This window comes from Mercenaria mercenaria, chromosome 12 (assembly GCF_021730395.1).
Source record: "Mercenaria mercenaria strain notata chromosome 12, MADL_Memer_1, whole genome shotgun sequence".
NCBI lineage: Eukaryota > Metazoa > Mollusca > Bivalvia > Venerida > Veneridae > Mercenaria > Mercenaria mercenaria.
This window is the reverse complement of record NC_069372.1, coordinates 45,805,525-45,831,644: the sequence shown is the minus strand read 5'-3', so window position 1 is coordinate 45,831,644 and position 26,120 is coordinate 45,805,525. Positions and strand designations below refer to the sequence as shown.

The following is a 26,120-nucleotide window of genomic DNA, read 5'->3' as shown; positions in this document are numbered from 1 at the left end:
GAAAATGACAACATAAACAGAATAATGCGTTGGCATGCCTTACCGTGAAAGAACATTTGAGCCGCGCCACTTTTTGTTAGAAAGATGAAAAAGTTATTCTCCAAGGCCATAAAACATTTAGGGTCGGGCCAAAATTTTAGGATAGGTCGGGATACCGGAAACAAATATTTTTTTTACGCCTGGGGCATAAAGTTCTCATTCAGAGTAAAGAAAACTTGATATAAATCATCAATATCAAGGTGGACATACCTCATTTATCTAGACAACCATTAGTTTATATAATTACCAAATTTGATAATCATGATACAGCTTAGTTAGACCACTCAATGTTAAACTTATCTTACTTAAAGCACGGTTTGTTTGTACACCAGACTTTTTATCACGTACGTTCCTGTTTTGACCTTGTATGTACACTCGCAGAATTATTCATTATAACCATTGCTATTCCAAATATGCTCTATGCAGTGTTTTGAGAAGACCCCTCGAAATTGATCGAAATACGTATACATTTACGTAGTCGTGTGCATTTCTATTTTCGCCGAAAAGGTCTAGTATTGGATAGAATTTCATGTCTTGTGTATAATCTGTAAAGTTAATCCATACAGTTGTATCGATAAACTGGAAATATATAGAGAACTACCTGTTGGGCTAGGACTTAAACTGTCATTGTGATTGATATTATGAATAGAGAGGTTGGCACGGCATACTTATAAATCAGGTTACTTATAAATTGTCAAAAGAGAATTATTTATAGCATACTTGAACAGGTATGCCTACGTGCAGGAATTATCTGTTTATACCAAATAGCGGTAAATGAGTTGGCATTCAGAACGTTGTTATTATTAATTAATTCAGCTGCAAAATCGTTACAAAATGTTGTAACCAACAGCTTGCATACATTTCTTGACATGAAATGTATTGTGACATTCACGTTTTTATCCCATCTGACTTTCAATTATTCAATTAAATGTGTTACTTAAGCTCAAAGCTAAAATTCTTTACAATAGAAAGTCTTGTACCACTTTTCCTTTTTGTTATTATTATAAGAGTCATAAGACTCTAACGTAAGGATATTATGCGAAACTATGTTGTTTTTCCACTTAAAACTTTTTCTCTAGGTTGCATTCGTCAAAAACGAGAAAGATCTTTTTATCGATCAGCGACAAACATGTTTTTGTTAGATATATTATGCAGTAACATTCTTAGGATTTTAGTTCGCTGAAACGAACGATATTATACAGACGACAAATATCTAACGAAGAAACAACTGTAAATAAGTCATAATGTCGGGGACTCGGGATTGAATAAAATATGATCTGCTTGGACAGAAGTTGTGCAAATAGATAAATATATTTTTATTAACTCCCTGGGGTCGAAATGCGACTATAGGCGTTATATTTTCTACCCCTGTAGCGTCGATATGCGACAATACGCGCGTTATAAGGACTCCCCAGGACGGCGATTGACGAGTATAGTCGCGGCACCGAGATCATGATGATTGCGATAAGAACTTGTTAATTTTTGATAATCTTGACAAAAGCAAAATTACTTTGCATACTGGCTATTATTTCTTTGATGTAATAATTACTAGTTGTGCTAATAATTAGTACCCTTGTTAAAATAAATGTCTGTAACTATGCCGTAATGTAAACGAAATAAAAAGACGATCTCCGCTGTGTTTCGTTCATACTGTATTTCAAAAGAGTAAAATAATGTCGTCGGCCAGAGATCTTTCTTAAAATGAAGAAAATATTTATTTATTATCATGCTTATTCTGAAATATCAGTTCCGTCGGATGATGATTCCGACGATGCGATTCCATTATCAGACAAATGAATGGTCGGAAAATGTTAAGTTTTAGAAGGCTGAAATATTGGTACACTTACATCACATACGATACAAATGGATAAAAAATAACACCACAATACATGTTTCATAAAATACAAAATAAATATATGTAAATAAACGCATGTTTGTAAATTTAATAATTATTCATAGATGGATGTAAATATTACAACTTAACTGTCTCAGCGCGTGACACACAACATTTGTGTACATGTTTAAAAATAGATTATACATCAAAATAAACCATTGATACTCACACAAAAACGGGTGTAAATTTCGAGTAATGCGGATGTAAATATTCATGGTTAATGATGCATTTCTATTTATGGAAATTTGATGTTCAAATATCTATTAAACGCAGTAGGTGTGTTAAAATTGTGAATATGTCGAACTGTTTGGATATAAGCTACGGACGAAATTGGATTTAAGAAATATTTGTTCAAACTTCGAATATTTTGTAAGTATATTTTAATTTACACCCAAGTTAATAATGTTTCCCTGCATGATTTCAACTGACTATGCGAGTGTGATTATGATAAGGTTAGATAATGTTCTTCGACGTCAGGTGGTAGTTCTTTTCCCCCCGCAGTAGGTATGTTACGATATCGGCCTCAGGGAGTTAAAGACTCACCGCAACCTAGTGACCTAATTTTTCCTCCCCCATAAACTTCGGGCAAACCATTCGGATAAAACTGATATAATATAGCTTTTCTACAACAGATGAACTTCTTAGAATATCCCGAAATGAAATAGTTTTCACAACTTCATATACAAACCTTTTCACTCATTCTCTTTTCAGTATAGTTTTAAAAACATAGATAATAACTTCCTTACACTATAGAAACAAAGTGTGGTTTAAACTTAGATTAGTACATCAAGTACTATTACATTAATTCTATAATATATTTCTACTTTAAATATATTGTCTTGGCCTTATATATTTCACTATCAATTTGTATCTAGATACTTTATATTTTTCAATATTTTTATAAGCCATGTATAATTACCATCATGAAAATACAAAAGAGTACAGTAATTTTGTGGTGTTACCAACATTTTTATGTTTGTCAATAGAACGAATGCAAAATGTCTACATTAATAACTAGGTAGGCAGATCTTCAACTTTGTTCAATAGATGAGGTCATGACTAAAACTTCACAATTTAAACACAGCCGAAAATAATGCAAATTTGTTTATGAGTTTTGTATCATTATTTTTGCAAAATGGGTTGAGGGCCTCAGAAGTCTTTTTATGTTGTACAGAACATTTAAACTTCCGTGTAATTTATGTGTTTTACCTTTAATCATGAGGAAAGCATGTGTAGTTACTACAGTAGTATTTCAGAAGACTACACTAGGTTAATGCCTTTAAATGGTCCAAGGCACATCTGTTAAGGAAATCAGTTAGAAAAATGTCACCCATATAGGGCATCATATTTTAATGTGTAGAAATATCGTCTAGAACAATGATTAAACAAAATTGACAAATCATTTAAAGACACGTGCACATGGAGCACGTATTGGTACACCATCTGATTTATGAATAGAAATGAAAAAAAGAATGCACAAAAAAGTACTCAAAAAGAAGGTATTATAAGTGAGTATTTTAACAACGCTTTTGAAATAATCAGGTACAAAGTGTTTATGGAAAAATATAGCTGATGAATGATTCTGAACAACAATGGTAATACTATCATGCACGAAATTATTTATATAAAATGTCTGTAATTATCTTAAATTACCTGTAAGGACAAGAGCCAAGCTGTCGAACGTTTTTTTTCTTAACTTACAAGTAAGTAAAGACAGAATATCAAGGACAATAAATTAACCTTGATTTATCTTTAAGTTTGATATATTACGGATCAATCTTAATATGGAAAAATGTATGGGTGTTTTTGGACAAATAGTTTCGGTCATATCACTCAATTAACTGTTTAATCCTTTTTATGCTTTTCAAGATAATTAGAAAAAATTTTTTGGCTATACTTAAATTTTAGCAGCCAACAAAAAACGAGAAAACTATCTATCTACCAATCTCAGTCACGTAAACGGTATATAGCCGCACAATTACAGAGATAAGTTGAGAGAACAGGTATCGCACTTTAAAAATATTAGCTTTCGAGAAATGTTGCTATCAAAATGGTTTTGGTTAATATGTATATGGTTACAAGACATACCACTGCTAGCAAAAGCAACGTTTGATGTATTTTATTTTTTTTAAATGAAGCTTAGGTCAAGAATGATCGCTGACTCTGTAAGTTCAATACCAATAACTCTATATTGTGTTTTAGCACACCTTCTTTTTTATTTTAGAGTAACAGACGTGTAAAGTTCTAAAAACATAGAATGGAAGAATTAGAATCAGAGCTTAAAAAGTATCCTTCAAGTTTTGAAGTTTTTGAATACCTTCCGACTAGTAAGACAGATGTAAAGAAAATAAAAGACAAACTTCTGCTCGAACTGCAGTCTGAAGAATATGACACTGACATTGAATTTCGTAGAACATGCAACTTGATTTCATTCTTATGCTTTGTTCTGAAAGACTTTACCGAAGCAGAGTCATACACCGAAGAAGTACTGAAACGCGACCCTGACAATATGATTTCTCTTTCAAATAAAACATGGTTCTCCATAAAAAATTGTAGCTTGAGCCAGCAGTGTACAGATAACTGTAATAAACTAGAAAGCCTTATGGTGAATAGATTTGCCTGTTTAGTCGCAAAAGCCGAAATCGCATTTACTTTCTCACGTCTTGGTGTTAAAGGATATGATCGGGCTAAATCGCTGTATAAGGATGTCATTGAAGAATGTGAGGAAATTATGACAGCAGAAACAATTAAAAACAGAAATATACCGACCGACTATCTTTGTGTATGGATGTTCGGTTACGCCCTTGTTCAGAGAAGACTTATGAATGTCTGTAATACACAAAATGAAAATGAGCTGGACCAGTCTTGTGATAACCTCCGGCATGTAATAGACATTTTCTGTCGTATTATTAAACTTAAAGACCCTAGTGAATGTGTCAAAAGATACCAAGCTAGGTCGTACGTTGAACTGGGGCATATTTCATTCAGCGAACAAGACAAGCTACAAGGTAATATACGGGAGATATATCCAGACGATGTGGATCTTCCAAAAACAACAGAAGAGTACTATACAACCGCTTTACAGATTTTTCCAAATGATGTTTACATTCTTGAAAAAAGTGGGCAATATTACAGGTATGCTCGAAAAATTGAACTTTCCATACAATTATTGGAAAATGCAATCGAAATAAAAGGCACCTCCCACGCTTACCACCACCTTGCCTCATCTTTAAGACGGAAACTTGATATTGATGTAGGAAATGTGGTGTACAAGCCATTTAAGGCACAGTGTAAAAGGTCATCGAACAAAGCGAGGGCAACAATGGTGCCTGTAAAATCACCTCTTCAACCTAAACCAATCAATTATGAGGCGAATAAAGATGCTGCTGACAAGATATTAGGGTACTTTAACATGTCTGTTAAAAAGGCATTCAACACAGCAGCAATGTATGACCAAGCTCTATTTTACAGGCAGCTTGATATGATTGAAAAAGCTCTTGAATTGTTTGAACAATTGATAAAAAATGAAGACGACCATTCCTCACGCGTAGACTTGGCTAATGCGTTTGAGCAAGCGGGACTATGTCTGCAGCAAATGCTGAATCAACAACCTGGAGATGATCAACGCAAAGACATGGAAGAAAAGATGAAGATGTATTGGAAAAGTTCGATAGAAATTTCATGCAACTTAATTTCAAAAATTCCATCTCTGAATAAAAGCTGGAAATCCACATTTGCACTGAGATCTATAATTGGTAACGCAAACACGAAAGAAGATAAGCAAGATCTCCTCTTTCTGTATAATAAAATGGAACAGTACAAAGAGGCACTTGAAGTTCTCAACGAATTAGAGAAATTAGCTGAGACTCAGGGTGAAAACAGTAAGATTGTGAAAGGAAAAGTTGAAAAATACCTTAGTTTAGGCATGTACGACGATGTAGTGATTGCCTTAAGCACGTTACCAAATGTTCTTGATACAATAGGCAAGAAACTGTGCATGCAGATTTACGTTGAAGCTGGAATAGATGCTCTGAAAAAGGGATATGACGGGAAAGCACGAGATCGTATTCGGAGAGCTTTTGAAGTTCTTAGCAGCGACAGGACCAACGGATGTAAGGAAAGATATGATTTATTCATATTGTGTAATATGGATGATGAAGAGAATGGACAAAAATTGTTGAAAATCATAAATTCATTCGGGCTTCATGCAACATTCAACACAGAAAGACTACGTCCAGGAACATCTATGCTCGCAGGTATGACAAATGAAATGAAAAATTCAGATCATTTTGTGATTGTCTTTGATTTTGATGCAAGAAACGTGAGCGTAGCAAACCGTATGCAGCACTTAACTGAACGACTACAGCTCATCGTTGAAGCTAGGGAAGCTGGATCAAGTAGCATCATGGTTGTAAAAGCAAAAACCTGTGAACAACTTCCTGACATGTTTCTTGGATACAAAACAATTGATATGGATCTTCATACAGTCCCAGAAGACTTCACTGAGGATAGAAATGCTAGCAAAGCTGTGAAAGAAATATTATTGACCTTACTTCTAACCTCTTGAAAATTGATGAATTCAGATTCTTACTTGTGAGTGAAAAATCAGTTTCAATAACTTAAATTGCAACTTATCGATGAATCTTGCGAAAGAAACAGAAGAAAAACGATGCTATAAACAGAGACATATATATTTTCCTAAAACATGAAACTATAGGATATAGCATACATTCAAAAGAAGTCATTATCTGCAATATAACTGCAATATTTTATCCAAAATTCAGTATTAATACAGAAATTTTACATGATATTTTTATGCCCCCGAAGGATTGCATATTAGTTTTCAACTGTCCGTTCGTTCGTTAGTTCGTTATTCACAACGTTAACGTTTTGCATGAAGGCACTTTACCCGCGAACCACTGCACCCACGACCTTCAAACTTCAATTGCGGATAGTACTTATTAAGTATACGACCCCTATTAACTTTGGGGTCATCAAGTCAAAGGTCAAGGTCACACGGGCCAATAATGCTATCTTTTTGCATAAAGGCACTTTACTCGCGAACCACTGCACCCAAAACCTTTAAACTTCACATGCTGATAGTACTTATTGAGTACACGACTCCTATTGACTTTGGGGTCACCAGGTCAAAGGTCAATGTCACCAGGTCAAAGGTCAAGGCGCTGCAGGGGCATTTGTCACCATTAGTGACAGCTCTTGTTTTAAAATGAAAATACCAAAAGAGCATCAACAAAGGTGAGTGTCATCATATTTTTTGCATTTTTACAAGCAGTGTGTCGAATATCAAAATTCGGGGAATGGTAGGCGATGTAGATATGATTTAGCTTTACAGAAAACTTAAAGTTTGCTAATTTATTATTAATTTGCGGTCGTGGTGATGTTTACCAACGAGTTGATTTAGCAGTGAATTTGGCCATTTCGTCATGAAAGCACTTTCATTGTCAAATATTTCCATTTTAACTAGTAGTAAGAAGCAAACCGAGTAGACGAGAGGTAGCTGTAAAGTATACAATGCATTTGGAAATGAAATATGTACCGAAAATGGTTTGGGAGTACAGATATTCACTTTTTATTGTGAGAAAGAGCTCTGTCGCGAAGGAGATAGCTCTGTGTTGCATTAACGGTTTTGAGCAGTGTTGAATGTATCAGGATAGTAGTTATGTCCCGTTACATTATACATTTATCACATTTATATATATATATACAGCATTTGTATAATACATATTGCTTTTATTTTCATATATTTATTTTTTCCTTTTTTTTAATTAGTGTCGTTTTAACCAGTACTTATTGATTCTGCACAAGTACTAACTTGTTCTCAGCAAGTAACTATCAAGTCCGCTTTCAGACACACTGTGAAATAGTCAGGGATTCAAACTCAAAGCCCATGATCCATAGATCTGCACTTTCACTATGACCTAAGCGAGTGGGCTATATTTTCAGCATGTGCTACTTTTTCTATAAATTAATAAATTCAGTTAGAGAAATGTAATTCGTGAAATTATCATGTGAGTTGCCTATATTTTTACGACGCCAACTTTAGTGGAAGTGGCTCTGAAACTTGTTTACACTACGTATTACACTTGTAAAATTATATTTGAATATAATGATACCATAAATATTTTTCGTTGAGGACACGACCAGTTTTTTTGTACGTACCGGTAAATAAAATGCACTTTGTACAATTATCATAGTCGCTTTTGACTTCATGCTGATATTTATACTAAGTACATTTTATTTACCTGCGATTATGTCCTTTATTCAGTTTAAATAAATTTTCTAATGCACATATGTATAGACTTTCAGACTGATATTAGTGTACATCCCAAAATAAGGCAAAAAGAAAAAAAAACAAACATCGCATAGTTTCTCACTAAGTGTCAATTGTAACATTTTACACCTATTTTAAAAGTAAGTACTCACTAATTACTTTATCATTATATCAACAGAAATAAGATGTACATCAAATCAATAAAATGATATGTTTATTCATACTAGTAAACATGCGTATTAATTAAATATTATAGTGCGTTTATTCGACTTGGCAGGGCGGAGTTTATCTCTGGCTTATGCAAATAATGGTAATCTAAAAACCAAAACGAGCAAACTAAGTGAGCTACAGTGGTTACAGTGTAAGGTAGATGACCAGTAAATAAGATATCAGATTGCTGAATATACTGCATACCCTGCACAATAATGCAGTGGACCGTCGTGAAACCCCGCCCGCCAGGTCGATTAAAATGCGCTATAGTTATACTATATTATCTGGGCACGGTACATTTGATCTATGCATCCAGCCGTAAAATTACTAACAAAAACTGATGATCTTGTTCAAGTATAATAGGAAGTTGGCCATTTTGATCAAGGAAATAGTAAACCGTGACCGATGTTCTGGCAATACCTTATATGTTTTGTGTTTTAAATTTCAAAAAAAACAAATATTGTATTATAAACTTACTTTCACATTTATATCAAACTGCAAGCGTATGTGCATTCTCGTTGAATACTCTAGCGTGTTATTTTTTTGTCATATCCAATTGTGAAACCATAGTTAGGGTTATAGGACACATTCAAAAGATAGCATGAAACTTCATTAAAATTTATAAAAACGCATGCAATTGTTTTCACATACGATTCCAGTTGTGCAGGTAGAAATATATTGATAGAAAGCTACAACCTCATTATACAGATGCATTTCACACGGATGGACATGTTTCGCCGCATATGTAACCGGTTCAATAAGATCTGCTTGGTTTGCACTGTATATATTTCTACGACATGTCTTTATTAAATGGGAGCCTATCATGTAACTCACTTAACTTTCAGTTACATAAAGGTTTACTTGCCAATGAAATTGAAATAGCAAAAACTTCTGTTATATTATGTATATTACCTTTTGCATTATATTTTCGTTAATACATTTCAAAATGCCAGTACAACACGGTTTATAGATAAAAGATCAATGTCCTCATGTCGTTAATATATTTGGCCTGTAAGGTGTTATCTAGCTTTCGAGTACCCGTATACATATATTGATAAAGCTGACCGTGAGAGATGTGCTATATGCATTTAATAGAACATATTTGTAGATCCTATGAAAAGAAAACTGTCATTAAGCATAATTGTTATTACCAATGCTAAAATTCATGTAACAAACGCTGAGAACACAATTTCCTGTATTTTAGCGATCTACCTTTAGAAAACACGCTGATAAACTGTTTATTTGCACGATTTGTGATACAGAGCGGCCTTAGTATGAAGTATATAGCCAAAGATGTCTGGCCATACTATTCACCTGTTTCTTAGTTACAAATAGTTTAGCAAACTTTATATTGTTACGTTTCGCAATTAATCTGTTAAACAGCATTTACGTTCAGAACGGTAAGAGCGTTGGTCTACGGATCTCGGGGTCGCGAGTTCGATCCTCGGGCGGGGCGTATGTTCTCCGTGACTATTTGATAAACGACATTGTGTCTGAAATCATTAGTCCTCCACCGCTGATTCATGTGGGGAAGTTGGCAGTTACTTGCGGAGAACAGGTTTGTACTGGTACAGAATCCAGGAATACTGGTTAGGTTAACTGCCCGCCGTTACATAACTGAAATACTGTTGAAAAACGGCGTTAAACCCAAAACAAACAAACAAACAAACAAACGTTCAGAACGTATGTATGATAAAGAAATGTAGCTTTGCCTTTTGGTAAAGTAGTGACATTATTAACATATGTTTTCGTACATGTTTATGACCTTCATTTGCTTGGAAAGCATATTGATAGATGTTACAAAAAGGAACCTGACTTGTATACTATGCAGAACAATTTTATCAGTTTTAACTTGACGTTGTCAGTTTTATCATGTCGTCCCTGTTTGCTTAATGAAACGAACTTTACATTTAATATTTCTAATACCTGTGGATTAAAGTGCAGTAAATATAATTTCAAGTTATTATAACAGAAAAAAAACAATGGCACAATCAGCTTATCCTGCGGACTGTTCTAGCTCTGATGAAATTAGAGAAATGTTCTGTGAACATTGCGATTTGGTGGGGAAATATGCTGTAGCGGAAGGATTGTGTTTAAACTGCGCAGAATATATGTGTAGAGTGTGTATCAAATACCATTGTCAGTACCTGATCATGACATTCTTACTAAAAGTGAAATGTTGACCGACATATGCTTTGATAAATGTCCAGATTACACCAATAAATTGATTAAGTTCTATTGTAAATGCTGCAGTAGTTTTGCCTGCTCGGACGGTAGAAGAGATAAGCTAGAGTCTGATAAGAATGCAGATCATCGCTGGCGACATCTGCCCATACTGCTCGTGGACTTTGACAAAAGTAGCGTGCATAAATATTTTGAAAAAAAGCTTATGCGAAGTTAAACAAAAGCTGGATATAATGCATAAAAATGCCAATCGACTGGAAACCTTGAATGATAAGTGTTATGAAACGGCAACACAGAATTTGAAACAGAAAATTCTAAAATATAGCAAAAGTATTTCAACCATTGAACAAGACTTTCAGTACAGAATAGGGAGAGAAAAATCACTGAATGATGGAAATATTCAAACTGTTACAAATGTTGGTAATGCCTATAAATTAGGAATCAATGCAATCGAAAACGACCTCAAGAGAATGAGAGATCTAGGTCATAGATCAAAGTTGTTTATGTCAGAAGTGCATCATCAACAGAACTTAAAGAAAATTTCCAGCAAGCTTGACAAAATGAAGAGTAAAAGTGAAATTGATTCCTATAAATTTGAACCGAAAAACGTAGAACTAGTTTCAGAAAATATTGGGATATTTACTGTCACACCAAACGAGAAAAATGTAAATGTTAGTACAAAAGTTGTTAATAGCATCAATACAGGTCTTAAACGACATTTACTTCCTGGCAATGACGGCGTGTGTCTGGTAAAAGGTATATTTCTTGTAATTGTATGTTACTTCTGTAAGACTATAAAAGTTTTTAAAGAAGAAAAGCATGAACATAAAGAACTGTTTTCCTATCTGCAATCGAAAGAACCATGTGGATTGACAACTCTAAATGACAATCAAATAGCTGTCAGTTTATTTAACAAAACGAAAGGATGGATCTACATATTCTCTGTCTCAGATAAAGGAAGTCTTTTGAAAACCTCAGAAATATACACACATACCGGTTGCTGGGGTTTAGCAGAGTACAAAAACACTCTTGTGGTAGCATATTCACATCCAATAAGTTCGGTCAATATAATGCTTCCAACGGGGAAGGTTATAAAAACAATCGAGAAAGATAAGGACGGCAAAACATTATTCAGATGCCTTAGGAATTTCGTGATAAGTCTTGACGGGAAAATAATGTCTTTGTCTGATTACTGGAAACACGCCGTTATCATGCTGAGTATGAATGGTGAGCATTTGAAAATATATGAAGACGGTCAATTGAAAAATTCTATCGGGTTACCTGTGGATGATAATGGATTGATATACGTATGTCCAGAAACGTCAAATAACATTCTTATACTGACTCCAGATCTTCAGAAAGCGGGTGCTATACGAGACATCCAAGCACAAAGAAGCATTCTATATGACAGTAAAGGAAAACGTTTGTATATTGCGTTTGAAAATTCCGGTAAAATAAAGCTGTTACAAGTAAAAAAAAGCTTCTTAAGAAAAAACGTCTACCATGTGTTGTATTTCAAGACCTTCAAATATGAATTTGGTATTGTAGAATTAATTTAGAATTAAATGAACAAAGACCAACAACACAAGTAACATCTTCAATTTTTAACAAACATATTTCCTTTCGGCTTTATTAGAGTAAGCTTGTTATTCAACATTTTTTTATGAAATATCTTACACAAGGTCCGAGAATATGCTAGTTAATACCATTGTAATTATTACCAAATTACCAGGTAAACCCGAAAAACAGTTGAATCTATGCTTCTCTATCAATACATTCAGTAAACAAGATAATCAACTGAACAACGGATTTCAATCTATGTCTATATATAATTGCTAAATGGAAGTGGTTTTTCATTTTCTGGACTTTTGTATGTATATTTGAAAATGCAGATTTATAATATTTTGAGATAGCGGGAGAAAAATTAGCGTTAGTGTGTGTTTGTGTGTGAGTGAAAACGTGCGCGTGTACGCGTGTATGTTTTATAATACATTTCTTGAGGGAAAATAAAAATAAAGATTAATTACTTTTCTTTTATTTGAAACATTTTCTTGTATTTCTCTCACATTTCAAAATTACTGATAGACATGAAGGTCATCGGGTTTGTTCTTTTATTGCATTGAGAACCTCTGCCTTCAGTCTATACACTTGGCAAATTTATAAACAAGTATTTGTTTAAAGAAACATGCGGTTTTCAGGGAACTGGCTAATATACACGTTTTGTCTATGTACATAGTCTATGTGTACTCATAAACTGCCAGAAACCGCGTAAGAAAGGGATGAAAAACTGAGTCTCTCCTCGCTTAAATGTATTTGTTTCGTTGTTTGTTTTTTCTTTGCCTTTGTTTTGCATTCAAGGGCAAAGTCTAGAAACTCCCCTCAAGGATATATGCACTATTCAAGGAGAAATCAATGAAGAAATAATGAGCCTGCCTTTCCTCGGCATGCACATCCGCCATCTTTACTATTTCTTGCCGCACACCAGGCTACGTAACAGCATACAGTGAGAGTTTGACGTTTACCTTTATTAAACTGGCAATCAAATCAAGGCTTGTTAGAATGTTCATTTTAATGTGAAGTGAACGAAGGTCTTTCAATAACACGTAAATGATGGCTTACAATCGATTCGTCCCCAATCAATTGTATATTGGTCCGAACTTGTGAATCTGGTCTAATTCCAATGAATAATGCGCGACCCTACTTTTTCTGGCGACTTGTGATTTTAAAAATGGATCATTCTTGAGCTACAGTTCGGTAGCTGCACATGTGCTAGGCAACAACTAACCACTGTCATAGCATATAGGCGTTATACATAAAAATGATTTCGAAGGTTCCCCATGGTGCAGGAGTGTAATAATATTACCACAAATGAGACTGTAGAGGGATTATACATTACGTCATCATAATTTCATATGATCCGGCATGTTATTTCGATGTAAACAGCCAATTTTAAGTTATATTTTTGAAAGTTATATTTATTAGAATGCGGCGACATTGCTATAACTGTTGGAGTAGAATTGGCTAAATCCGACACCTTCCTCATACCGATGATTATGCTATTTTTCTTTATTACTTAATTTCTGAGCCCCTTCACTTCAAACAGGGTTGCTTTTTCAATTCAATTCTTCTGAATTTTAACTGTCTGTCAAATAATTGCATTTTTCTGAAATTTACAAAGCTATTTCAAGACGCATATCATAACTGGGTAAGTGCCATGAAATATATCTAAAAATAATTCAACGAAAATAAAAGTGCCGTTCCAAAGACGTTTTAGCGTTACCTCTGAAAAGTGAAATTATCCGCTTGTCTGCCATTTAAGATAATATAATAATATGTACATCTTAGAAAAAATATTCGAAATTTACTTTTAATGTAGGAAATCTTCATCAGTTATATCTTTGTTTTGGCTAGATAAAAACTGTAGACATGTGTCATGTAGTCGCAGCCGTCTGTTAAATGTTCTAGTGGTGCTATAATACGTACTACGTCTAGTTATGCATTTATTTGTTGTGCACTCTTTTTCTATAAACTAACACACGATACTGTTTATTTCATTATGTGAATGCTTTGAGGCATCAGTTTTTTTTAAATATTTGGGCATAAGATCATTTTTTAAAAGTCCAAATTTCTAAATTCTATGGCCATTTTATACAGTTTGAGGAAGAACAGGTGTCCTTTCTTGTACGCAGTTCAGTAGTCTGTCTTCAGAACCTGTGTTGTGTTTACAGGAGATAGCTCTTAAGGCTATTTTTGTATAATTATGTTCCTTTTCTTGTCAAAACACTAGATAATCAGAACCAAGAAAGATTGGTCAGAATATATAAGAAAAATTATGTTTTAAAAAAAATAAAAGGATTATCTAGCCGGTAGCCAGACTAGTAATTCAGGTAAATGACCAAGTTGTTACGACATTGTTGGAACAATAGACAACATTATCAATAAGTAAATGTAGAGATGTGGTTTTTTTAAGTTTTGGACTCAAACAGTGCTTTGCAGTAAACAGAATATCAAGTTTTATTTTATCCAAAAAAAGAAAAAACGACTACTGTGACGGCACTTACCGAACTACTTAACCATCTTTTTATCCCTCCCACCATTTACCCACTGTAGGTATAAATGAAAGGACTGGCACGTGACTTAAACATTTGTAAAATATGGCATATGACGACGCACGGTCGATACTTTCACGAGATTCGAACCATCTCTATCCGTGTGGTCAATATATTGCCAACACGGTAAACTTGCGTCACTGCCATCATGTCGTTTTTACAAAACGTTCTTATGATAATGTTTTACAGGAATATAACCATAATTGTAATTTAAATATTTCTATAGGCTTGAATTACCTGTGTATATTGGCAATGATGGTTATAGCTCCATTTTGATAAATTTCTTGTAATTTGGAATCACCAGTTACTGTTGTTTTGTTCCTAACGAATTTCTTGTAGATTTTATTGTTTTTACATGAAGAAACACGGCATGATATCTATATCTTGTAAAAAGGAAAGGGGATTTTTACTTCTGAGATCAATTACTTGGGAAATGATCTTTCAAATTGTAGTTCAAAACGATATAATGATGAAAAAGAAAATGTTTTGTGTTTTATGGCCATAGTTTAAAGTCGGTGTATCCTTTATAAGATCTGGTACTACTTAAGACTATGGTGATCAGTTCCAATGGGTTTCGAATCCTTTCCACTTTTCAGCCACTCTTTATGCATTGAGCAATGTCACTAGTCTATAAATCCATATACATTTTTTTGTACTAAGACTATGTTGGATTTAAGAGAATTATCTTCTGACTGATTTTCGCGGGCTTTTTCAATCCGGACACTATGAGATTCCGAAGTACTGCAGGTCCAGCCTTAGTAAATACTCGCCGTTTTAAATAGAGTAAATTATAGCGGCTGTTTTCTTTTATTTTTCAAACATTGACATATAAAGAGCAAACCTGTATAAGGGAATTCACGAGAGTCTTAAGCGAAAAGTTTCATCAGCTATCATTTCATTTCGAATACGAATGTAGTTATAAGAAAATCATATATATATATATATATATATATATATATATATATATATATATATATATATATATATTACCTAATACATCTATGTGTAAAACTGTGTTTATATCAGACTCTCTTAATTCTGCAATGACTGATGTAACATATTTTGTAAAGAGATCACAGATTGTTTGAATATCAAACATAGCGGAAAATGTATAACAGTACTGGTGGTTCGAATTTCCTCAGCTTTGTAACCTGAAAGAGATCTACTACATTGGAGTTACTGAACGTTTCTCTAACAACCGGATATATATGTTCCATTTATGCAAAGATTAAATCAATTTAAAATCATTGTCATCTACTGCTACTTTTAGTTACGGAATGAGCATGTATGTTTTTCTGCCAATGTTTTTACTGATGCAAGCGAGACACATAATTATTATGATTAGAAAAATCCCTAGGAGGTTAATAGGAGTATGTAATTGATGGATTTTAGTGAATTGAGTTGTTGAAAGTGTATGAAGTTTATTTTCCCTCTGATCATGTATTATTCATATGACAGTAGGTGTGATGGGTTATTCGCTCAGAGTTCACTTTCGGTAATGGAAATAGAATATTGCTAAAATAACAAAAGTATCCAACTACTTGGAAGAACCACAGGCGTATTTTAATTTTCGAATTGGTGTTTATAATTTAAATTTCCGCTTTATATTTGAATTTGTCCCGAAAGTAACTTCGCAACAACAAATGGAAATCAAAAGAAAATTGTCAAAGTGATAGATAAAGCGCCGACAAGAACGATTACCTTTTTCTTGAATAAAATTTGAACTATCTTCACCTTGTTCTGTTCATAATACTTTTCAAAATTTGGTAACTGTTTAGGTGGCTTTTAGAAAGCTTTAATGACACATGACAATAAGAGAAAGTGTAGGGTGTAAAAAGCCTTATCCTTATCATTAAATGTGATCAGGTTTTCTCTCCTTTTTATACTTTATTTACTACAAGATTGTACTAACAATAGAACTGCTACTTCTGAATGGACATAAATATGCAAGTAAGTGAAAATACGGAACCGTATTAGTGTACATGTCTGTTTTCTCCCAGACTGCATTCCTGTAAAATTCTTTTCAGTAGTTTCTTACGAAATAGATTTAAAACAACATGCATGGGACAGGAATATGGTTGTGCTTTAGTTTGTTAATGCTGCTTGTACTGCATTTAAAAATACCGGTACAACAGTAAGTTTATAATTGTTGCCTGACAATATATGTAATATAATTGTTTATACGGTATTCAGTTTCTGACAAAAAAGAGAGTTAAAATTGAAAATGAGAAATGTGCAAGGATAAAACAATAAATGGGCTTTTTGGTACATAATTGCAACGCCATATTGATCAACAAGTTATTAAGGTGGTGACGTGGGTTAATTATCATTTGAAGGTAACATATTTTCAAAATATATTAATACTGATTCTTTTTCACCTTATCAAACAAAGCCTACACACATTTGATAATTTATTATAATGCAAACAATACCTATACAATACACCAAAATGTACAATTCGCTTGGATTCACTTAAGAACGTTTTACAAGCAACACAATTATTTCTAAATATTTATATTCAACTTAAAGAGCATCATTTCTCTTTACTTTTACAATCAGATTTTTTTTGTTGACGTCTGCTGCAAAATATTATAAGTTTTCTCATTTCTTAGTAACTTCTTTTATGCTGGAAATACTATGTAAATTGAATGTGTTTAATTTCCTACAACATTCAGATTGCTTCTTACGAGGTATAGGTATATCTTTATATTTTTAACTGCAATACATCTTATGTTTCGTAAATAAAATGGTGTAGGTTGAAAGAAACAAGAGAACTAAAACCTTTGACTGCATTTGTTTCAAAAATACTTTCAATAAGAAAAAAGTGTAAATGTTATGGTGATTCACTGGTGTTGTAAATTTAGCAGCTAGTCTTATTAAAGTTGATTTATTAATTGATTCTACTGATGTGAAACTTTGGCCTCTGCTACTAGAGATGTCATTCACCAGTTACCCTCATAAATTGGTTGGGACTGGAGTGTGTTTCATTTTGTATCATTTTATCAGGGTATGTTGTCATCATGTACCATCGTAAACATGTCTGATTTGTTAGAGTTAGAGGTTGCTCCGTATTTGGGATGGTAACATCAGTCAACGGTTATCCTCATAAATATTAGGGGTAATCTTTGTCTTTCATTACTATGGTACACTCCAAATATGGGAGGGTACCTGCTTTTGTATATAAACCTAGGTCAGAACTAGGGAGGGGATTCTTTACTTTTGGCTCGGACTTTGAAAATGACAGATCATAGAAACAAGAAATGAAATATTTTACAGTTATAATATTAAGTGACTTTAGACCAGAGGAATGAGAGAATTATAATTATGACGACTTTATTTCCATCTTAGACAAAATCTCATAATAAACTAACATTGAAAACTGGATTTGAAGTGTATTTTATCAATAGAGTATAAACCCCCTCACCCGAACTTACGTTTTTCAACACTGGTGGCAGCGACGGAAATGGACTTATACACGTGCTTATAAGAAATTTGGACATATATTTCTATTCAAATATTTGTGGTGACAATTAAGTGATAATTATGGGACCTAAAAAGCAACACGAAAAAGATTCTGTCACAACTGAAGACGATGATAGTCATGAACAATTATTAGCTGAAGTTGAACTTTTGAGACAAAAACTTAAATCGGCAGAAGTTGATAACTTGACCTTAAGTGAGAGACTACGCAAAAATGAACAGGAAAGTACTTTACAAAGAGATGAATTAGTACGCAGTTACCAACAACGAATCAATGACATTTCTATGGAAAAAGACAATCAGATAAGAAATTTAGTCAATGAAAGGGACACAGCTTCGAATGAAAACAGCAAAACATCAAGGCAGCAAAATCAACAGAGAGGCCGTGATAAATACGAGGTTCCTCTACCAAGGCAAATTATCTTTGATGGCAAATCATCCTGGGAGAGTTTCATTCACCCATTTGAAGCTATGGTTGATGCGTGCAAGTGGGACAATAGTGAACGTTTGTTCCGCCTTAAGAACAGTTTACGCGGTGATGCTGCGGAATACGCTTTCAAGCAGCTGGGAGCTGACGAATTGTCAAGTTATGCGAAGATAAAATCATCTATGGCGATGCGATTTCAGGAAAAGCGCTCCACTTCCTCCTATCTGGCTGAGTTAGAAAACCGGAAATACAATAGGGACAAAGAATCGTTGGCTGAATATGTGGCAGAGGTTAAGAGGTTGGTAATAAAAGGTTACCCCACAGCAAACAACGAGACGAGGGAAACGATAAACCTTCGGCACTTTCTTAAGGGACTTCAGGATTCTCAGGCGGCTTTGTTCATTGGGATGCAGGACCCAAAAACTATCGATCAGGCAAGAGAATTGCTCGACAACTATTCCAGCATCAGAGATGACGTGAGAGGGGCGAGAATTAGGAACATTGACACGGGCAGGGAACCTTATGTAACAGAAGCAAGACTGCAAGAATTTGGAAGGGATCTGAAATCCAACATAGGCAAAAAGATTGATCATCTCGCGAACCAGCTGAATGTTAAAAGTAGTAGATCAGCCTCGGATCTTAAAGTAAATCAGCGCCCAAGAAAAGATGTGCAGTGTTTTAGATGCCAGCAGTTTGGTCACTATGCGGACGAGTGTAAGGCAAACCTTCAGGAAGGTAACAAGTCGGAAAACTAGCTTCGACCAAGCCTAACGGCCCAGACTTGGTCAATAACAGTGAAGTTGAATATAAGACTATTAAGTGTAGGAGTGCTAATACGGATGGTGTTTCCATTATATTGCCTGTAAATATTTTTCAAACTGTGCGCGCGAACTTAGTCATAGATACTGGTGCCTGTACTACAATTTTTTCTACTGCATTATATCATAGAATACCAGAGGATGTGCGACCTGAGTTGTGTAAAGTTGACCCTTCAATACGTCTTGAAGTTGCGGATGATGGTTTATTAGCCATAGATTGACAATGTGAATTTTCATTTAGTGCATCGGGTCAAACTTTTAATTACACTGTATTAATTGCACCTATTCATGAAGATGGACGAATTGGATTAGACTTCTTGTATGAAAATGATTACCAACTTAGTGCTAAAAAGGGATTAAAATTGAATGGGAAAATGTGTAGAACTCTAGTTGAAAAAGTTCCCTTGAGGGCAGTCAGAGTGACCACAAGGTCAAGTGTAACAATTCCAGCGAATTCAGAAACAGTAATACCTGGGGAGGCTATAAATTTCGGTGCAATTAATTCATCATTGGGCATCATTTACCCTTCAGAGAATAAACAACCGGCTAACAATGTTTTGATGGGATGTGTGCTCATTGCTCCAAAGAGAATTCAGGGTGATTCAATTCCCATTAGACTAGTTAACACCTCTAACAGAAAAGTGAAATTATCAAAAGGGTCATTATTGGGATATTTACATGAAACTAAACAAGAGGATTTATTGAGAGAAAATGTCGATTTAAATGACTGTGAAATATTGGACAATAATACCAAAACAAGTGAAAATGACATTAAATATGACATGACTAAATGGAGTAGTGGGTTAAAGGACTTGTACCATAGATCCTCTGAAAATCTCAATGAGTCACAAAAAGAAGCATTGAAGTGTCTATTGGAGAAACATAAAAATGCTTTTTCCAGTTCCTCCACAGATTTAGGGCGTACTTCATTAGTGCGACATACAATTGAGGTGGCAGAAAATGTTCGACCTGTAAAAATACCACCTAGACGGGTGCCAAAAGCGTTCGAAGGCCAAGAAGAAAAAATTATTCAACAACAACTTGAAATGGGAATAATTGAAGAAAGTAAGAGTCCATGGTCTGCACCTTTATGCTTTGTAAGGAAAAAGGACCCGCAGGCAGGAGTGCGTGTCGTTGTGGATTATAGGGGTTTAAATGATCTAAGTAAAAAATGTGCCTATCCATTGCCGAGAATTGACAGTTGTTTAGAAAGTTTGGGAGGAAATAATTATTACAGTTCATTAGATCTTTTGTCAGGATTTTACCAAATAGAACTGGATGAGAGAGATCGTGAAAAAACTGCATTTGGCACCAGCAGGGGCGGTCTGTATCAATACGTTACTATGCCGCAGGGCCTTACTGGGGCTCCACATACATTTCAGCGGTGTATGGAATTAGCGTTTAAGAACTTACAGTGGAGGACAATGATTATTTACATGGATGATATTTGTACTTTTGCTGAAACCTTTGATCAGGCATTGTTTAGGTTAGATGAAATTTTAACCAGATTGGAGAAAAATAACTTGAAATTAAAACCAAGCAAGTGCAATCTACTCCAAAGGCGCATAAATATATTAGGTCACACAATTGACAGTTCTGGAATACGTCCTTCAGAAGAGAAAGTTAAAGCTGTGAAAGAGTGGCCTGTGCCGCGGAATTTAACCGAACTCAGAAGTTTTTTAGGTTTTTGTAGTTATTACAGACGTTTTATCAAGGGATTTAGTGCTAGGGCGTCACCACTTAATCGCTTAACAGAGGCCGGTCGAGCGTTTATCTGGGGACCAGAACAGGATAGTGCTTTTATGGACTTAAAAACTGCATTGACAGGCGAAGAAGTGTTAGCATATCCAAAAGAGGAAGGCTTATTCATAGTGGATACTGATAGTAGCAATTTCTCGTGCGGGGGTTGCTTGTCGCAAATGCAATGGTCAGATACAGCTCAGGATTATGTTGAAAAACCAATTATGTTTGCGAGTAAATCATTTGACAAAACACAGCGACGCTATTGTGCCACAAGAAGGGAGCTGTTGGGTGTAGTGACATTATAACCCAGTTTAGACACTTTCTGTTAGGTAGAGAATTTTTATTAAGGACTGACTGTTCCAGTTTAAGGTGGTTAATGTCGTTTAAGTCACCTACTGATCAAATGGCGCGCTGGCTAGAGGTTTTGTCACAGTATAACTTTAAAATCGAACATCGTAGTGGGAAAAAGCATATCAATGCTGATAGCCTGTCCAGAATTCCATGTGAACCAGAGGAGTGTCAGTGCTATGATGGGAATACAATACTTGAAAGTTTACCATGTAAGGGGTGTCAGACTTGTTTGAAGAAACACGATTCCTGGTCAGATTTTGCACAATTCAATGACGTTGTTCCATTATTCGATAAAAACTTGAATATTGGGAATCAGAGTAGGCCAGTCATATTACGAGTGAAGGCTCAAAATAGTGGATTTTGGAGCAGTATTTTTGTGCTCATGCAGCTGCAAATCATGAAGTTGATAGGTTGTTTCAATACACTTTTCCATGGATTAAAACAGACTGGGAAGTACTTCCGAAATCGCGTTCAACGACTTCGATTCCATAATAGTCTGGATATAAATGGGTACGTACAAAGAGGAAATAGCTTCAGCTTTGGTGACAATAACGAGGAGGTGTTGAACAAGGACGTAAATTCTATACTGGATGAACATGTTGCATTATCCGAGGATGCAGCGCAAACATCTAACTTAGGTTGTCTGAAACAGTTTAACACAGTTAATTGTTCACCTGTCAAAATGGCCAAATTACAGAGAGCTGACCCAGATTTAGGAATTGTGATACAGTGGCTTGAAGAAAACAGACAACCCCTGAGAGATAAGGTAGCTGGGAATTCACCAAGTGTACAGAATTATTGGCTAAATTATGACCTGTTAACTCTGATTGATGGAGTGTTATTTAAAAAGTACATTGTCAGTGCAAAGGACCATCGGCTTTTCTAGTGCCTAGAGTACTATATAAGGAACTTTTGATATCTTGTCATGATTCAATTACTGGAGCACATTTAGGAATTTCAAAGATATATTCCAAATTACATCTCAAATATCACTGGTATAAAATGAAGAAATACGTCCAGTTGCATATCAAAAGTTGTGGAAAGTGTGCATACCGAAAAAGGCCGAAAAACATGCCGAGAGTACCATTAACGGAGTACACAGTTGGCCGTCCTATGGATCGTATACAAACTGACATAATGGGGCCACTTAATGAGACAGAATCCGGAAATCGGTACATTATAGTGCATCACGACAGATTGAAACCTTTTCATGGAAATAAAATGACCCATTGGCAATCAAACATGGTGAAGTCAGAGGAAAATAACCATAAAGCAAAAATGAAAGGGTACCAGCAAACTTCCAAATCTTGCCTGGACAGTACCAGTCAACAAGTGAGGAGAAGTTCAAGGAACAGGACCCAATACAGACCATATCAACATGGTACACAATAGTTATAAATATTAAGTGTTAATTTTTTGGATTAAGTTCATATTCCTTCTGGATTTAAAGTGTTAACTAATATTCATCCTGGATTATAAGTGTGTACTTATTCATTTCATTATTCTTTGTATGGATTTAATGAGTGGCTGCATTGGTAATAATAATCCCATTCAGCACAAGTGTATTCAAATGGATTAATTATTCTTTGTATGGATTTAATTAGTGGCTGCATTGGTAATAATAATCCCATTCAGCCTTGGTGTATTCAAATGGATTTATTTGTGGGTTTCATTTTCAGATATTAAAATTTGTGCCATTTATTAAAATCATTTGTTGTACAATTAGATATTCTTGGCACACAGGACTTAAAACTTTGGTAGAGACGACTACCATAGCCATATAAATTAGACAATGTGCCTATTCTTTTTCTCAAATTAATTTAAATAAATTAAAGGCACCAGGACTTACATTAGTAAATGGTAAAGAGGTTTTGAACGACTACAGCTCATCGTTGAAGCTAGGGAAGCTGGATCAAGTAGCATAATGGTTTTAAAAGCAAAAACCTGTGAACAACTTCCTGACATGTTTCTTGGATACAAAGCAATTGACATGGATCTTCATACAGTCCCAGAGGACTTCACTGAGGATGGAAATGCTAGCAAAGCTGTGAAAGAAATATTATTGACCTTACTTTTAACCTCTTGAAAATTGATGAATTCTGATTCTTATTCTGAGTGAAAAATCAGTTTTAAAAACTTAAATCGCAACTTATCAAGAATAATATTATGTAACATTTTTCTGAACAGTCTAGTGAAAGAAACAAAAAAAAAACGATGCTTTTAAACATTTTGCCAAAATATGAAATTATAAGATATATCATACAATTCAGTTCAAAAGAGGTCATTATCTGCAACTGACTACAATACTTTCTCAACAATTCAGTATTAATACAGAAATTTTACATGATATTTTTTTTTAAAATGAAAATACCAAAATATTAAAATGTCATTAATCCGGATGTAGATACTGGTAAAAGTTTCTGTAATTTTCTGTAATAGAAACATGAACAATTGCAGACTTATGGAATTGCTGTGACCAATCTGTTCATACAGCTCGCACAGGAATATCCAGATCTTTTTATGATGATTATATCATAACAGGAGATGAAATTGTATTGTTTTATTGTGACAAATATTCATTGTATCATTATTTATTCCTATAAATATAAGTATAAAGTCTAAATTATATGTATATGAGATGTTTGTTATCACATACCAGTGGCGCTTTTAAGCTAATTGTGTTACACGGTTGTAATTTGATACTAGTACTTTTTTCATAAAGTGCAATCAAATTTGTACTGAATGTTTTTCTTTGAAACCGGTATTCTGCAGAGTAATGGGACTTTGTTTTTATTACAATACTATATACACATAGTCTATATACATAGTAATCAAGTTAAAATGTAGCTTTAGGTGATGTTTTGACATTTTGAGATTTTTGTATAATGTTTCTCTGCAATAAATGCTCTTTCCAAAAATGTATATATTGTTATATCTAACAAGAAGCAATCGTTAGTAACCGCGAAAACTGTATAACTTATCAGTAAATGAAATAACGTAAATTACGTCGCGAAGACGTCAAATCATTTACTAGCGACGCTGTGGTTTGTAGTACGAATGAAATGAATGTATCTTGTATTACAGACCACATAATTATGCAATTCTGTGTGTGTCAAAGACCAAAATATTAACATCGATTCTAAATCCACTTGAGATTTATAGATTCATTTCAACAAAAGTTTTTAAAGCAACAACGTTCTATCTACATTAATCATGTATTTGGTGTAATTCTTTTGAAAGTAAAAAATCCTTGGCAGGCCCGGATTCTGAATATCAGGGAGGTGCGGGCACCCGTCTAGCACGAAGGTGTCATTGGTGAGGCTATAACACCGAGTGTAAGTATGTACGTGAGGCGGTATCCCCTCCTAGTAGGGTGGGGTCTTTCCCTGGAAGTTTTTGGGTCTAGATTTTGAGTGCAACTTTGATGGGTATAGGTCACTTCTCACCCGACTGGCACGGAACCCCCGGGACTGGCCCTGGATCCGGGCCTGTTGGGGTAAGAGTTCAGGTGGAGGGATTGTATAAAGATACTAAAACATCGTCATGCAACACGAGATGGAGGAATAAGATTCTGAGACGGCAGGGGTATGGTTAATCCCTATTAGAACCCCAGATACACAAAATCAAATGCTGAACAACATAATAATAAAGTTTTATGATTAGGTGAAGCACATTTCGAGGTAAGAGTGACATAAACTTTAAGGTGCTTCATACTAAATCAAGGCCTTATACTCTTTTCTTGCTGAGTGGAATTCCAAACAAAATCTCAGGTGAACAACTTCACTTGCTGAATAACAATCATGTAATGTTTGACGACCCTAGGTATATGAATTATGTGCGACACAAATATCTGACGGACGGACATCCGGACCAACAAACTGCGAATCTAGGTTTCAATTTAAACATAATTTTATTTCAAATAATTGTTACAACATTTACAAATAACATTACGCAATGCAGAATCTAAGTGTCTCCCCATCCCCATAAAATCCCCATAAAAAGGGCCGTAATCTTGACCAAATGCAATTATGATACGCATTTGGTCAAGATTACGGCCCTTTTTGAACTTAGAAAAAATGAGTTGATAGGTAAAAATTTGTTTAAGTTCACGTTTTCTGAAAAGCTGTAAGAAGGACAGCTTTGAAACTTTCCACACTTATTCATTATCGTTATCTGACTGTGTGGGCCATGGATCATGATTCTGATTCTTGTCAGAATTATGACCCTAAATTTAGTAATCAGAAAATTTTGTGATTTATGTTATTTTTGGGGTTTTTTTGTTTAGGTCATCCTTTTCTCAAAAGCTACAAGAGGTACACCTTTGAAACTATGTACACTTGTTTATCATCATTCATTATCAATATAGGCCAAGAACCATAACTCTGTCAAAATGACTATTTGAATACTTTAATGAACCGGATCTATCATACGGAATATCTAGAATTACTACTTATGCTTCTAGAAATATGTAACATTGTTAATTTCGTCCTTTATGGATCCTACCGATTTATTCTTTTTTTCTCCATTTTTGTTTTTGTTTTCATCTATCCTTTCCCCTTTATAAGACCACTAG

General features: G+C 34.6%; 1 protein-coding gene across 1 annotated transcript; it reads left to right on the top strand.

Moving 5' to 3' along the window:
* Positions 1 to 2,178: 2,178 nt before the first annotated feature.
* On the top strand, positions 2,179 to 9,067 carry LOC123529233 (uncharacterized). Its single transcript, XM_053519948.1, has 2 exons — positions 2,179 to 2,302; positions 4,158 to 9,067. The coding sequence occupies exon 2, from the start codon at positions 4,191 to 4,193 to the stop codon at positions 6,498 to 6,500; it is 2,310 nt and encodes a 769-aa protein (XP_053375923.1). The 5' UTR covers positions 2,179 to 2,302; positions 4,158 to 4,190; the 3' UTR covers positions 6,501 to 9,067.
* The last annotated feature ends 17,053 nt before the right edge of the window (positions 9,068 to 26,120 follow it).

Coding starts and splice junctions, on each gene's coding strand:
- LOC123529233 (XM_053519948.1), top strand. CDS start 4,191: ATGGAAGAATTAGAATCAGAGCTTAAAAAGTATCCTTCAAGTTTTGAA.